The sequence below is a fragment of the Garra rufa genome, chromosome 10, assembly GCF_049309525.1.
Source record: "Garra rufa chromosome 10, GarRuf1.0, whole genome shotgun sequence".
Lineage (NCBI taxonomy): Eukaryota > Metazoa > Chordata > Actinopteri > Cypriniformes > Cyprinidae > Garra > Garra rufa.
In genome coordinates, this window is record NC_133370.1 from 31507522 (window position 1) to 31523833 (window position 16312).

At 37.1% G+C, this 16312-nt stretch overlaps 2 protein-coding genes across 2 annotated transcripts; both read right to left on the reverse strand.

Annotated features, from left to right (window-relative positions):
* Positions 1 to 2105: 2105 nt before the first annotated feature.
* Positions 2106 to 6530, reverse strand: rwdd3 (RWD domain containing 3). Its single transcript, XM_073849548.1, has 4 exons — positions 6376 to 6530; positions 5097 to 5551; positions 4826 to 4941; positions 2106 to 4734 (listed from the first exon to the last, which is right to left on the reverse strand). Exons 1-4 carry the CDS (start codon positions 6458 to 6460, stop codon positions 4623 to 4625), a joined length of 768 nt encoding a protein of 255 aa, XP_073705649.1. The 5' UTR covers positions 6461 to 6530; the 3' UTR covers positions 2106 to 4622.
* A 466-nt stretch (positions 6531 to 6996) lies between these two features.
* Positions 6997 to 14888, reverse strand: hccsa.1 (holocytochrome c synthase a). Its single transcript, XM_073849579.1, has 7 exons — positions 14770 to 14888; positions 14127 to 14244; positions 9119 to 9294; positions 8873 to 9021; positions 8659 to 8778; positions 7889 to 7975; positions 6997 to 7759 (listed from the first exon to the last, which is right to left on the reverse strand). The coding sequence occupies exons 2-7, from the start codon at positions 14239 to 14241 to the stop codon at positions 7567 to 7569; spliced, it is 840 nt and encodes a 279-aa protein (XP_073705680.1). The 5' UTR covers positions 14242 to 14244; positions 14770 to 14888; the 3' UTR covers positions 6997 to 7566.
* Between the last annotated feature and the right edge of the window lie 1424 nt (positions 14889 to 16312).

The window sequence follows — 16312 nt, forward strand, 5'->3', positions numbered from 1 at the left end:
GGGCCGTAATTAAAATATTCAACAGGTAACAGGTGCGCGGGGTCGCCGAGCGTGGCCTCGTGGCCTAGGAAAGGTAGAAAAGTGTGCTTCTCCTCTGGATCAAAGCCCTGTTTTATACAAGTAAATGCCACTGAGTGGATGACATTTAACAAGCAGTGTTGTTTTGTAAGAACATGTCAGGGAAAAGGTCAGGCAAGGTGAATTTATAGTTCAGAGTGGATCATTGTAAAGGGCGAGGAGGTGATTTTCATTAAGCCTTGTTAATTATGTTTAAAAAAAAGTAATTTCATGTCAATTGCTCCTGGACCCTCCTAGGCAACAGCTGTCTGCACAATGTGCATAAGATAAACATAAGATGACAGCCAGCTATACAACGTGCGCATGTGGGTGTATGAAAAACACAGCTAAAAACAGAATAGCTTCATACCTTTTGGCTAATTAAAGTTGATGTTGAAAAACCACTCTCTTATAAAACGGCTCGCTTATTAACCTGCAGAAAAGTAACCATAAATTAAAAGATGAGTCTTAATTTGTTTGAAGCACAAAAGCTGTCTTTAAGGTCAGCGAGTGTGCCAGATTCAATTTACAAGTTTAATTTAAAGAGCATCTTCACACCAACCGCTCAGCAAAGATTTATTTTGTCTTAATTGTATTAAAGAAACACGCTGAGGTCTATTCTCAACATTAAGAAGAAAACTTTGTACTTAGTGTTTGTTCTTATAGTGAGGAGCAGGCAAGATCATTGATTTCGCCTTAAATAAACTGAAGCAAGAACTACAGCTTGTTTTTGCCCCCTAGAGCTTTAACTCTACCATTGCAATTTCAATCTTAACAATGTCCCTACACTTGATTCTTGAGAAGTGGGGAAAAAAAAACAGGGTGGAATATTAATAAAACCTTTTGCTCAGACACTAGTCTCTAGTTGATCAAAATGCACTTTTTACCTTGCCATCACTTATTTTGCAATGAAGATTTTTTAACATGTTAGCAGACATTTTAGTTTCATTTTTAATTTCTTTAACAAAACAAATTGAGTTCATGTTATGGCCATTTTGTTTTCTCTGTTAATGCTAGATGCCAATAGAACCTGCTTCAGGAGATTCAAATGATCTAAACATTTAAAATAATTTCCTTAGAAACTGAAAGATGGTGTTGACGTATCTTGGTTGTGACAGGGGAAATATAAAAATTAGGATTTTAAATATATTAAAACTATAAAACTTACCAGAGCCTGTCTGAAATTAATGTATTCTGCAGAGGTGAAATGTGGCAAGGGGATCTGTTAGAGTGACAGCTGCCCCTGATATTGCCTTATTTTTTACATTTTAATGAATGCCTGACAGTGTTAATAAAAAGTGTGGACGCAACTTTGAAACCTTATGAAACACGCATATGTCCTTGAGATCTTTCTTTTGAAATGAGACATTATTAAGTGATGCTTTTGATAAAACCAGCTCCTTTTCTTCATTAAAACTTGAAAAAAACATTTGTATCTTTTTTTTGCTTATGAATGATTGAACCCTTATCTGTGGACACACTATTTTAGATGTACACTCTTAAAAATAAAGGTGCTTCACGATTCCATAGAATAACCTTTTTGTCTAAATGGTTCCATACTGAACCTTTAACATCTGAAAAGGTTCTTTGTGGCGAAAGAAGGTTCTTCAGATTATAAAAAGGTAAGAAAGAGATCTTTAAAAAACCTTTGACTGAATGGTTCTTTGTGGAACCTAAAATGGTTCTGAAGAACCTTTTAAAGCACCTTTATTTTTAAGAGTGTATAGATAGAAGAAAACAAGTGTCACAGATTTAACATTATAATGATACAATTTAATTGAAGGAGATAATTGTGTTAAATACATTCTATTATTAATCCCTCATAACATTTACAATTAAAATGTTTCATCCCATGTCTCAAGAATCAATGCCTACATAACTGGTTACATACAGTCGAGCCCGAAATTATTCATACCCCTGGCAAATTCTGACTTAAAGTTACTTTTAATCAACCAGCAAGTTTTTTTTTTTTTTTTTTGATTAGAAATGACACAGACGTCTCGAGAAGATAATAAGACAATGTACAAGAGGCATCATTGTTGGAAAAAGTATTACTCATCGTTTATTTACATTTGAACAAATTTAAATTTCTTTCACAAAACAAATGGAGTTCTTGTAGTAGCCATTTTGTTTTCTCTGTTGATGGCCAATAGAACCTGCTTCAGGAGTTTTAAAAAAATATATATATGTGACCCTGGACCACAAAACCAGTCTTAAGTCGCTGGGGTATATTTGTAGCAATAGCCAGCAATACTTTGTATGGGTCAAAATTATTGATTTTTCTTTTATGCCAAAAATCATTAGGAAATTAAGTAAAGATCATGTTCCATGAAGATTTTTTGTAAAATTCCTACTATAAATATATTAAAATGTAATTTTTTATTAGTAATATGCATTGTTAAGAACTTAATTTGGACAACTTTAAAGGTGATTTTCTCAGTGTTTTGATTTTTTTGCACCCTCAGATTCCAGATTTTCAAATAGATGTATCTCGGCCAAATATTGTCATATCCTAACAAACCATACATCAATAGAAAGCTTATTTATTGAGCTTTTATATGATGCATACATCTCAGTTTTGTAAAATTTAACCTTATGACTGGTTTTGTGGTCCAGGGTCACATATATATATATATAAACATTTCAAATAATTTTGACGATGTTGACAAAAAGTGTGGACACAACTTTGAAACCTTATGAAACAAGCTAATTTTCATTATTAAAAAAAAAAAAACATTGTCTATTTTATTGCTTATGAATGATTGAAGCCTTATCTGTGGACACACTATTTTTGATGTACACTCTTGAAAATAAAGGTGCTTTTTTGCCTAAATGGTTCCATTGTTGGATGATGTTTTTCCATTAAAGAACAAAGATACTCTTTGGATCTTCTCATGATCAACAGATTGATCAAACTTGTATAGTTCATGTAGCTAGAATGCTGCTGTCATTAAATTCCTGAATATGTCAACTTCCCACTAAAACTGGTCTAATAAAACAAATGGTAAATGGTAAGAAGAAAGTTGTATTACACTTGAATAACGCAAAATTTACTCTCCCTCAGGTCATCCAAGATGTAGATGAGTTTACTCATCTGTACAGATTTGGAGAAATTTAGCGTACATCACTTGCTCACCAATGGATCCTCTGTACTGAATGGGTGCCGTCCAAACAGTACAAAACCATCATTAAGACGTTTTTAACTTCAAACCGTTGTGCCTAGCCAAAATGACTTGTAGTTGTCACTTGTAAGACTTGTATTGTAAGCAACCGTTAAAAGGTAAAAACGCCTGAATTTGTTTCTTACAAACACACACCTTTTCACTTCACAAGTGAAGTTAATTAATAGACTGGATTACTTATGGGTTATTTTGATGATTTATCAGCTGTTTAAACTCTCATTCTGATGGCACCTATTCACTTAGTTCTCTAACTCTTTTCAGATAAAGACAAACTCTACATCTTGGATGGCCTGACGCTGAGTTCATTTTTAGCCAATTTTCATGTTCAGGTGAACTATACCTTAAATATATTTATAGAAAACTGGCACTAATAAAAGATAATTGATAATAATAATCTTTGGAACACAAATTAAGATATTTTTGATAGACGGCAACAAAGACAGCAACGCAAATGACACATTCAGGGCCCAGAAAGGTTGTAAGGACATGGTTAAAATAGTCCATGTGATATGAGTAGTTCAACCGTAGTTTTGTGAAGCTACAACAATACTTTTTGTGCGCAAAGAAAGAAAAATAATGCCTTTCTGGGCCTTGAATGTGGTAGTTGTATTGCTGTCTAGGCAGGATCAGAAATAGGGATGCACCGATCTGAATCGGCCGATCACTTGCGCGTTTTGTCAGTAAAGCCGGTTCTGTAATCAGCGGTAAATGCCATCAGGTGCGTGATTTCACGTTGAGCCGTATATACTACACACAGCCGTTGTTTACCGACGAGCTGCGCAAATCAATGTTCATTATCAGTGTGAATGTGCGCAGCTCGTCAGTGAACAACGGCTGTGTGTAGTATATACGGCTCAACATGAAATCACGCACCTGATGGCATTTACCGCTGATTACAGAACCGGCTTTACTGACAAAACGCGCAAGTGATCGGCCGATACGGATCGGTGCATCCCTAATCAGAAAGCTCTTGGATTTCATCAAAAATATCTTTATTTGTGCTCCCAAGATGAACGGACTTATGGGTTTGGAACGACACAGGGGTGAGTCATTTTTCTAAATTCTTCATTTCTGTGTGAACTATCCTGTTAATAATAATAATAAAATGTTAAAATAAGTCGTTCGAGATTTTGTACTACACTTAAGCGATGACAGCAGAAAATAATTTGTGAACATTTTCACCAGTTCAACTCTGTAAGGAGATGTGTTCTTCTATATAACAGTTCAGCTGAGAATATAATAAGACAGCATATTTTACAATGTATGCTCTTTAAGAAAACTGCATGATACCTTTTAATGATGGGATTTCATCAAAGAGCTGTAGACAATAATAGTCTGGCTCCACCCAGTGGAGAGATTGTGTGTTACACAGAAGCTGTCCTGTCAGATGAGTGAGGACACAAACTGCTTATAAAGCTCAGTCAGTCCAATAAGATCAAACTCCCTTTTGAGGTCATCAAGTGATAAAATGTCTTTTACTTCAAATGTAGTCATCCTGAAAAAGGTGGTAGGGGGGAAAAGTCACTGTACACAAAATATACACAATGTGAAAAGATGTTGAAAGTGTATGCATAGTATACGCTTACATTAGCTGCTCCTCAGGCTGTGGAATCTCACACAGGACACTCATCATCTTTTCCTTACAGCGTTTCCCTGAAGAATCAACATCAACTTTCACAGTCTTCTGAAGGTGCATGTATTCCTGTAGAGAGTCAGATTAGCATGTATATACTGTCAAACTGTTCAGCAGGTATGTACTATAAAGATGTCCAGAATATCAAATGATGGTTTTGGTATAACATTTGCATAAGTTACTGAGTCTTGGAAATTGAAAATCTTATGATTTTGTACTCATACTTTAATATTTTCCTTTGTTCCTTGCAGAAGAATCAATATCGGCTTCCCCGTAAAGAGTCTCCCAGTGAGACACAGCTCTGAAGCCCATTTTTCAATCAGTTGGATGTATTTTGCTTTGGACCTCATGTGATCTAAATGGAGTAAAGCGGTCCAGGTTTCTTCTGGTCTGATCTCCGCTGAATCACAGCTTGATGTTTTGACCAAGTCTGAAAAGTTTTCCTGAAGCCACAGCATTAAGTCATGGACCATGGGCTCTGGTGGAAGTGATCGTGCCGTGTCCAGTAAATGCTTTTTCAGATCTTGGCATTGTTTTCTCGATAAGTGGCTGGAAGTGATGCTGACATCTGGAGGAGTGCGGGGGTAGTCAGGACAGATGTGGAAAGTAAGGGCCAGTGGTGTCTTCTCAGTGTTCCTTTCTTTTAGTGTTTGTATGCGGTAGACGATTCCCCTCTCAGCTGTATTTAAACATAACATGACCAGAGATTTAAACAGAACAAGGAATACAATTATGGGGTTAGAACTGTTTTGTTTGTCCAGATTAAACGTTTATGAACTCCTAACATATATTTGTGGATTTCAATTATAGTGTTTTCACAACGCGTCATCAACCGAATCGGCCATATTGGCGGCACTTAACCAAACAAAACTCACATTTTTTGCTGATTATTGCTGCTAAAAATGTTAATTATGGTCATGTTTTGGGCTGAACTGATCAGTCGGACCAGGAAAAACTGTTAAGTTACAACAAATCAAGGAGAAGAGTGTAAAAAACTGTCTGAGGAACAGAAGGCGTTTGTGATTGGCCAAACTGAACAGGATTTCCAGGGCAAGAATCTTGACAACATTCGTTTTTTCTTATAATTTCCGGACAAGTAGGTAAAATATTATGCTAATATTTTAATTAATACAGCGTGTACGTAAGTTACCACCTGTTAACTTTAGTTTGTTGAAATATTGTGCCCTTTAGTAGCCTACCTTTGTATATTCATTGTGTAAACTTGGTCATCAAGTTTACATTGCAATGTAATAAAAGTTATTGTTACTACCGTAAACCAATTTTACTACTGTAAAGTAATATCATATACTTGTTTAAAATGTGTAAGAGGCTTTCTGAATCTTTCAGTATTTTATATAACAATGGAATAAAATGACAAGTTACCACAGCTTTATTTTAAACACAATATAAACAGACATTAAGTGTAACTATAGTAAGAATAGTTGAGAATAGTAAGAGTTATGAATTCCAAAAGATTACTGAAATATATAAAGCAAGACTCACGTGACTCTTCTAACAACTCGAATTCGTCCTGTTCGCAGTATATGGCGGATAAAACGGACATTTCATCATACGCTTCCTTTGACATTTTTGCAGTCCATGTACGAAACTCGACATTATAATTTTAGGTACTCACATTCATATTGTAACGTTTACATCTAACCGGTTTGTTATTGAACTACGTTATCATATTCCGTGTAGAAACACTACAATAGAAAACCAGTTCCGCCTAACAACGTGTTGTAAATCGTTCATAAATCACTTTTCAACATAGTGATATGTAACAAGTTAATACTCGTTGATGGATTATTTTAATTTATAGCAGCATTGCACAAAAAGTGCAATTTCTGGAAAACTCAAATTCCTGCTGAAAAACAGCTAAAAAACAGCCTAGGCTGGTTCTCCCAGCCTGGTTTAAGCTGGTGGTCTCCCAGCCTGACCAGCCTAGTTGGGCTGGGAAAGTGGCCAAAACCCCTCTAAAACCAGCCTGCTGACCAGCTAAAACCAGGCTAGTTGACCAACTAAACCCAGCCAACCAGCCTAGACTGGTTTTAGCTGTTTTTTCAGCAGGGAAATTAGTGTTTAATGAAAATTAAATTACACAGCAAAAACAAGCATAAATGGTATTGTTTGACAGTATTTAATTTCAGTTCTGTAAATTGTATCATGGTGGTATGTTGTTTTGAACATCGTTTTAGCGGTACATTATTTAACTGACTTTATAGCCGAAATAAATAATTGATAAGCAAGAAAACAGCAGCAAATAAGAAAAACTAAAACATATGTTTCCATACAGTCACTGGATTCTGTAATTTTGGGTGGTTAACAATGTAAAAGTTTTCAAATAAAACTAGGCAAAATGTATGTCAACATTATTTTCTAAAACTAATACATACTCATTTTCACTTGTCAGAGTGCTTTCATTAGGCTACTAACAGATTTTTGCGATCTCTTCTTTAATAACAGTAATAAAGTACATTGTATGACATTGTACGCCTACAACAGCACACAGTGCCACTATAGTACTTTCTGCAAATATCATTGGAGGAGGTCTTGAAGATATGCACATACCAAATTCATGGAAGGAATACAATGATATAGGGTCATTCTGATTTCATTTACAGAGAATATCACATCAAATGCTTCCAGAAACTAAATATCAGTTCCAATGTCCTAAAGATCACAAAAGAAAGTTCATGTGGAGGTCCAACGCCACCAGGCCACTTTCATACGGTCCCAAACAGCTCCTAAGGTATCAAAGGCTGGACGAACGTCAAGAATAGTGTGCTTGGCCACTTTGCCTCCATCATAGTAATCTATCACGTATCTGACTTCTTTTCCACACCGGTCAATAATCCAGTCGTGCCTGTCAAACGGTAGCTCATGCCTACAACACAAAAAACCAAAAGCAACTTATTATATCTGAATTCCTGAAGATGATCACAGAGGTTTTACTGAGAGAAAGCATTTAAACATTAGCATCAAATACATTTTATTAAGAAATGTCATCATTTACCCCATCCAGTGGCGAAATCTAGCTCTGGGTGAAAAGTCTTTTGCTTTTCCACCAAACCTTAGAAGAGAAGGTCCACATGGGCATTCTCTGTAGAGGACAACAGCAGAACATCAGGACCCTATCTACTTGGTGTGAGGATACATGTGAGTTGCCTTGAAAGAAATAGTTGACTCAAATGAAAATTTGCTGAAAAATTTTGTTTCTTAAGCAGAACAGATTTGTAGAAATCTGCATCCTCTGCAGTTGATAAATTCACAATAATCAGTAAACATCTTGTGAAGTGAACAGCTGCATGTTTGTAAGAAACAAAACCATCATTTAGGCGTTTTAGCTTTATACTATCACTTTTGGCTAATATACAAGTCCATAATCCATACCAGCATAATAAATTGGAACCATTTGGGGCTGTTTTCTGTGCATATTTCTCCCCTGAATCAGTTAAGATAATTTTTCACTGGAGAAAGTAATATTATAAACAGAGGACCCATATTTTAGCCGGACACACAGATTTCACTTCAGTAGATGTTAACTGATGGACTGGAGTCATGTGGATTACTTGTGAATTATTGCGATGCTTTTATCAGCCGTTTTAACTCTCATTATGACGGCACCCATTCACTGCAGAGGATTCATTGGTTAGCAAGTGATGTAATGCTAAATTTCTCCAAATCTGTTCTGATGAAGAAACAAACTGTACATCTTGGATAGCCTGAGGGCGAGTAGATTGCCAGCAGTTTTTGGGTGAACTGTTCCATTAACAAGTGACTTACTTGGAATGGAGCTTCTCCCATCTTAGGATTTCCTGCCAGGCTTGCTCATTATTCTGGTTGTGAATGCTAATGATGTTTGTCATATCTTTCTGGTTGATGTCACCATTGTTCCAACGCCATCTGTTGAAAGTTTAGGTCATGAAGCAATGAAGTTAATGATACTATATATTTCTGAATCATTATTGGACATTTACTGATATATTCAGGAACTCACCCTTTCCTCAGCATGGCATTCCAGAACATCTGCTCCGAGGGATAAACCCAGTTCTGCTCAGATCCAGCACGAGGGATAGTAGATTCCTCTCTTACAACAGAAAGGGGAAACGGTTGAGCAGCAGAAGGCTGCTGGTTAGGTGGCGGCATCTATAGAGAACAATAAATACATTAGGCTGAATGGTAGTAAAGGAAAACTCAGTGCATCTAAACTTCTAGGTAACCAGTTTCAAAGAGGGCAAAATACCATGTTTGCTGGATTGATGTCAGATATTGTGGGTTTAGCCCCACTGGCAGCTCTCATAGGACACTCTACGAATTCATAAGCCCTGTCCTGATGTGCTGGTACATCTGGTGCTTTCTTCAGCTGATCGCTAGCAGGTGCAGACGCTTGATGCATTGGACATTCTGGTGGAGGGGTACCTGTTGAAGATAAGGGTGAAAACTGAGAAGAACATCCACATTTCTTTTCCATGACTCAATAGAGGGTTTTCACTACATCAGTCAGCCATGTTGGCGCCACTGAATGCAAACAATGCCACTGAACCAAACAAAACTCATATATTTTGCAGATTATTGCTGCTGAAAATTGTCAATTATTGTCATGTTTTGGGATTTACTAATCGGTCAGACTGGGAAAAACATTTGGAGTACTAGAGCCTGCCAAAATTTATAACAAATCAAGGAGAATATTTCAAAAAACTGAGAAACAAAAGGCATTTGTGGTTGGCCAAGCTGAACCAGGATTTCCAGGGAAAATTTTGGCAACATTTGTGTTTGTACTTATCATTTTCAGTCAGGTAGGTGAAATATTAGGCTAATATCTTAATACTGTTCATACATATCTTTACCACCTACTAACTTTAGTTTGTCCTTTTAATGCTTACTAAGCTTTCCACAGCTTAGTAAGCTTTTCCACTTGTTTTTTTTTTTTTTTTTTTTCGTGGTTTAGACAGCATAAATTAGCAGAACAACGTATTATCCAATGTGGCCACATATCCAGGTAACTGACCAACTTATGTGCAAACCCTCTATGTATAAGGGCTGCAACAACTAAAAAAAATCAGAGGTCTTCAGCCCATCTCCTGGATCTCCTCATCAAACACACCTAACCTGGGCCCGTATCCCTAAAGAATTTTTGTGCAAAAAGTGGCTCCTAGCGGCCAAATTCTAAGAAAATTCTCAGAGTCATGACGTTTTCTTAGAATTTCCCCTAAAAGTGACACGAAAATCCCAGTTAATATAAAAGCTATTCCTCAAGATTCCTAGCGCTTAAAAGGGCTCCTAAGGCGAGATCTGCTAAGAGCAGGGAAGAGGACTTTTAGTGGCTTAGGAGTTCCCCTAAGCAGCATTGATTGTTTGGGATATTGTGTCCCAGGCGCGCCTCTTGCCTTGGCTAGTGACAGTTGGGCCAAATTTTCCTCGTAACATACCTCATGTTCGTTCACCAACTGGGCCAGCAACAAACCTTGCTCCTCAGTCCAGTTCGGCTTGCGATTCCTTTTTTTCTCCATTTTCTGTGTTTGTAGGATATTTGTTAACAAGCCTTCATAAATAGACCAGCCAGCAATCACAGACATTGATAAAAGCTGAGCCGTGTTACCCTAGTTAAGACCACACTGAGTTGTAATGTTGCAATTTCTACTTCATTAAGGACAGCCCTTGAGATAGGCCATCTTGTGTTCAATAGGGTCCATATGGGAGTGAAAGTACAAAATATGCCAGCTAGAATATTAATATGAGCAAATAAGACACAAATCATTATTTGAACAGGGTGTAATGAGCTTAAGTTTTCACATATTTTAGATTCTGATGTTAGGCTATAACCCCTACAGCTTACTATTCATTTTCCAGATATTTTCTTGAATGTGAAATATTATTTACAATTACAGTCTGCATAAGATTAGAGTGTATAATTATGTTTATTGATTTGAGGGTACATCCTTTGCTCATTATCACCAAAAGTTCATTTTCATCAAACTTGTAGGATCAACCAATCACGGCTTTTGAAATGATGACTCATACCTAGCAACGGGGTCAACCACACCTCCTCACTAAGATAGGATTTTCCATCCATTCCTTGCTCAGAGTTCACTGAAAATGTTCTGGAATCACTTCTAAGCTAAAACTCTTGGCAAGGAATTTTTAGGTTAAGTTAGGAGCTCTCTGAGAGGATTCTCAGAATCTTTAGGGATACGGGCCCAGATCTTTAGGATTGCTAGAAATCACAGCCAGGTGTGTTGAAGCAGGTTGTAAATAAACTTTGTAATGATCAATTAATTGTGTCTATGAGCAGAAAACATTTGCCAGTAATGTCACTTTACAGAAATGAATACTGCATTTCTCTGAACAATGCGCATTGACATTTTTAATTTAACTTAAAAATGGTAAGCAATAAGATTTTATGTGTGTGTAGAAGGTAGGGATGTTAACCGATGACCGTTTGACCGGTGGTTGACCGTATCAACGTTAACCGGTCAAAGTTGTCGGTAGTCGGTTAAAAAAAAAAAAGTGATATCTAAATTAGGCTATTATAGACAGTGGACTATACGCTACTACAGTCAGCCATCTCATTCCTCATCTTTTTGTGTTAAGTGAACAAATTATCCCTCACACTCAATTTTTCATAACTCGCCTGTTTGTACTTAATAAACCAATAAAAACATTTGGCGCGAGGTCACAGCGTTTGGGTTCGCGCGCTCACAAGGTTTGCGAAAAGTAAAGGCAACAGGCTAAAACACTCGAGGTTAGAGCCAGGGCAGACGACAGGATGAAGCGTGCAAAGAAAAGTAGTGTGTGGGACCATTTCACCAAAAAGAATGAGACAGATGTAAGTTGCAACTTGTGTGATACAGTGCTTAAATATAGTAGCAGGCATCATCTTTCTTTATTATGGTTAGCACTACCTCAACTAAAGCGGCGTCTCTTCGGAGCTGTCATTTTCTTAAATGAGCCGTGGCAATGTTTCAAATGAGCTTCTAACCTAGACAAACGCCTTTATTTTCAAAGCGATCACCTTGTACCCAAACCATTTGAAACTAAGGAGCCATTTGTCCTACGATTACATACAACAAGCTCTTCGGCGCCGCGTTTGCGGGACTCATGTTTCGCGCTGTAGGGGATTTTTAAAAAGTGACGTGAGTGGCAGTGTGTGTGTGTGTGTGTGTGTGTGTGTGTGTGTGCGCGGGAGGCAGAGCGGCAGAGAGATGCGACAGAGTTGCGAAATTGCAGGCGCGGCTCGAAATGGCTGTTATTTCAAATAGCGTACCATATTTTAAACTAATCGGTTAACCGGTTTCAACCGGCTAATGAGGCTCGGTGGTCGGTCAAGAAATTTTTTAGTTTTCGCCATCCCTAGTAGAAGGTAATGTATATATTTTAACTGTTTTTGCACATAACATATATCATAGGCCTACATAGATACATTCACTATATAGGGTTTGCACGTACGTCATGGTTTGGTCAGTCACCGGAATGCACGGCCATATTGGAGATACTCAGATGTAAATAAACAGCATGGATTGCATGGTTAACATACTACTGCAGCGGTTCCCAACCGGGGGGTCGCGACCCACAAGGGGGCCTCAGTGATCCTCCAGGGGAGCCGCAAGATACCTTAAAATTAATTTAAACATTATTCTATAATTGTTAAATTTCATTATTAATATGCTAAATGAAAATAATAAAAGCACAGCCTCTCTTGTTCTGTGATTGATTGCTTCAGACTCAGCGCAGCAAGCCTCATCGCACTGTTAAATACAGACTGAATGGCGGCTCAAAACCTCCAACCACTGTACGCAAACTAATGTTTCATCTCTCGGCTGCATGCATGAAGCAAACCGTCATGCTATTGTAAAGGTAAAGACGATTAGTGTAATAATAACGAACTTGCGCGTGCCTACTGTATAACAGTCGTGTATATCAGAGTCGTACATTAGACACGCATAAGTCCGCTATTGATTCACAAACTATGCGTGCTCTTGGGGCTCTGATCCCTTTCGTATTTTTGCGTGAAATTTCAAAACATTTGCCTAGTTGTCCAAATTATTGTCCTGTGAGTGTTTTATAATGGATGCTCACCCATAGAAGAGGAGTGAGGCTTGGGCTTAACATCGATGTGTTTCAACAGATTTAGAATGTATTTGCTGTATTTGAATTTGTGTTTTTTTTTTAAATGGATACAAACAGTAGCTATTCAGTCAGTCAAGTTCAAAAATCAAGAATGTCTGAAGTAAAGAATTCAGGAGCTTTAAATCTCTCTCTCTCTCTCTCTCTCTCTCTCTATAATTTTAAAAAGTTAGAGTTAAGCAGAAGTTTTCTTTAAAGATTATAAGGTATATTTAAAGTTTTAATTTAAAGTTGAGTTTTGAATTTTGAGTTTTTTTATAACATGCAGTAGAATAATAATAAGGCAAAACAAATGTTTTGGTTAATAAAAAAGGTTTAAAAAATAAATACTTTTTTCTTTACTGCGGAAGTACAGTATAAGAGGACATGTCAGGCATAGGGGGGCCTTGCAAAATTGACCGGAGAAGAAGGGGGGCCCCAGAGAAAAAAAGGTTGGGAACCCCTGTACTAATGGATATGTTCTTCTGCTAATTTATGCTGCCAAACCACGGAAAAAACGTGTGGAAGCTGCTAAATCATATAGAGAAGACCTAGTAAGCAGAAAAGAGCGCAATAGTTTTACAAACTAAATTTAATAGGTGGTATAAATACGTACGAACAGTATTAATTAAGATATCAGCCTAATATTTCACCTACCTGACTGGAAATTATAAGAACAAACATGAATGTCGTCAAGATTCTTGCCCTAGAAATCCTGGTTCAGTTTGGCCAACCACAAACACCTTTTGTTCCTCAGACAGTTTTTGCACTCTTCTCCTTAATTTGTTATAACTTTTGGCAGTCTAGGTTTTCCCAATCTGACTGATTTGTACAGCCCAAAACATGACAATAATTGACCATTTTCAGCAGCAATAATCAGCTAAGTTTGCGAGTTCCGTTCCGTTCAGCGCCGCCAATATGGCTGAGTGATGACGCTTTGTTGTAAAAACACTATATATTTGTTTACATTGCCTTCAAACTGCACACTGTTTGGGAACAACTTTGAACAGGATGTGGAGTAATTCATACAATAAATAACTGACAGAACAATCGATTATTAAAGTAATTGTTAGTTGCAAACCTATTACATACATTTAAAATAAAAATGAACTGATTATTTGAATTACTGAAATGCTGGTGTGTCTTACTTTTAGTAACATCTCGATGCATTGGACAGCCCTGTGGTGGTGCGGTGCCAAAGTCAGGCACCATGATGCCCTCTGCCTTCACAGTGCCTCTAGAGCTGGACATAGTGTCTCCCATCAGCTTCCCAGACAAAAAGATGAAACAAACAGTCAGTTTTGAGTGACATTTTTCATTACTACTGTCATATACACAGTTATACATACATGTATGCATGTATGTAAGTATACGTGCTTTATTTCTAACAACTATTTGAACACAACTACTGTGATCTATCATTGTAAATGTGACTTCAAGTGGCATCTCTTGTCTTGTAGTGGCCAAACTGTACACCTGATTGACTGCTGTGTCACTCTGAATATACAACGAAGATCTGACAGCCACATTTGTCTTATTATCTACGCCAGTCTATTGATTTCGAGGTCAACCGTAATTGATATCTACAGCATTTACTACACAATTATGAATTTGGGAAGTTGTGCAACAAATGTTACACAAAACTCTTTGCTTATAGAACACACAAGCATAAGATAAACTCATGTACCTGTCTGTCCATATAGCGTTTTGGACTACAGTAGTTGTGAAAACTACATGCGCAAGATATCGCTATAGAAAGACTAACGCTATATAACAGTAGAGCACACTTACCTCCCACCTCTACTGTCAATGTCGTTCACTAGATACATGCCTCATATCCCAAGATGCTCTGAGGCATTGCATCACGCCGTGCGTGTGGCACGCTCAGACAGCCAGATGCACACTGCCCCCTAAAGTATTGGAGAAATTGGTTTTATGTAAATATGGCAATTAAATTATATTATTCATTAAATATTATGTATATTAACTTTTTTAATCAATTGCTTCCTGTGAAAGGTTTTCCAGTGGCATCTTCGCACTAAAAAAAGATTAGTTAAGTGCATTCCAGGGCGTACATCGTTAATTAAATTACTTTAATAACTAATTATTATTTCAAAAGTGACTTTTCAAGTGTTACGAGTAAACAATTAAATCGTTTATGCAGAAAAGCAGCAAAGCGTTTTATAAGTCCAGAACGAATGAGTGAGAAGTGAACAGAAAGGATTCTATGAAGGTAAAACAGTAGCAAAACTCGAGAGCTTGTTGATCTGAATGTGAGAACTTGTCATTTTAATATTCGTATTTGTAAGCTGAAATTTGAACTCACAGCTCTGATGTGAAAAGCTGAATCTGTCGATTTGCACACACAGACAATGATCAAAACACCCGTGTTTTGAATTTGAAGTTGCAAATTAATAGCTACAAATGTGTAAAATGACATTCACATAAACAAAATGAAAGACACAAATGTGTACGACATATTTGCCTTTGCACTTTACTTCAGTTTTACTGTACAACCTTAAGTCAGCACTTACAACCTCTCAGATCTGGCAGTACAACTTCAAATCCTAGCGCTTTGACTTTTGCTACTCTTTTTGCGATATTCCTGTAGCAAAACTCACTTGTGCACTTGTAAACGCAGACGTGAGAGAACAGAGTCGGGGGCGGGGCTAGGGTGGGAAGGAAGTCATATTATTGGTCGATGCCTGACCAATGAACAACGCTAGCCATCGCGAATTGCAGTGCAGTTAGAAACATTTTTTTAATGCATATGTATCAGTTATTAGTAAAACACTGGAAACTGTTTTCATTGAATATCCTTAGCTTTTAGGGGACTTTGCACTGCATTCATCTTGTCATTCAGTTATAATCTGCTAAACAAATAATGCAACATCTTTCATATGTATATCCTACTGCATATTGCAGAGTAATAACGCTGTACCGGAACCGCTGAGAAAAAAGAGTTTAGAGACATGCTTTGATCTCGCCGCCACACGGTCACGTGGTTCATGGAGATCTCAATAGTTCCAAAAACTCTGTGCTGTGAAAATATTTGAATGCAATTAATCAGGACAGACAGGAGTTTCGCTGTATATGCAGCAATTTCTAGTAATTATTAACACATAATGTGCATTGATTTTGGTACATGTCCTTATGGCTTTTTAATAAATACTTTAGCTCAAGTTTCTCAAAACAGTATTGCTGGTCATAACTGCTTATGTTTTTAGATTTTGCTTTTTAATGTACATTTAGGCATTATCAAGCACTCAATTTTTATACGTTTTTTAAATTGTTGCATTTAAAAAAATTAATTAATGACATCCCATGTTATTTT

What these genes read in the sequence shown, in the direction of transcription:
- rwdd3 (XM_073849548.1), bottom strand. Translation starts at nt 6,460, where the DNA reads ATGTCAAAGGAAGCGTATGATGAAATGTCCGTTTTATCCGCCATATAC. An exon ending in GAACAAAGGAAAATATTAAA is followed by an intron (nt 4,942 to 5,096) that starts GTATGAGTACAA and finishes GACTCTCTACAG; the next exon opens with GAATACATGCACCTTCAGAA. An exon ending in CAGCCTGAGGAGCAGCTAAT is followed by an intron (nt 4,735 to 4,825) that starts GTAAGCGTATAC and finishes CACCTTTTTCAG; the next exon opens with GATGACTACATTTGAAGTAA.
- hccsa.1 (XM_073849579.1), bottom strand. Translation starts at nt 14,241, where the DNA reads ATGGGAGACACTATGTCCAGCTCTAGAGGCACTGTGAAGGCAGAGGGC. An exon ending in AATGCCATGCTGAGGAAAGG is followed by an intron (nt 8,779 to 8,872) that starts GTGAGTTCCTGA and finishes AACTTTCAACAG; the next exon opens with ATGGCGTTGGAACAATGGTG. An exon ending in TGGGAGAAGCTCCATTCCAA is followed by an intron (nt 7,976 to 8,658) that starts GTAAGTCACTTG and finishes TGTCCTCTACAG; the next exon opens with AGAATGCCCATGTGGACCTT.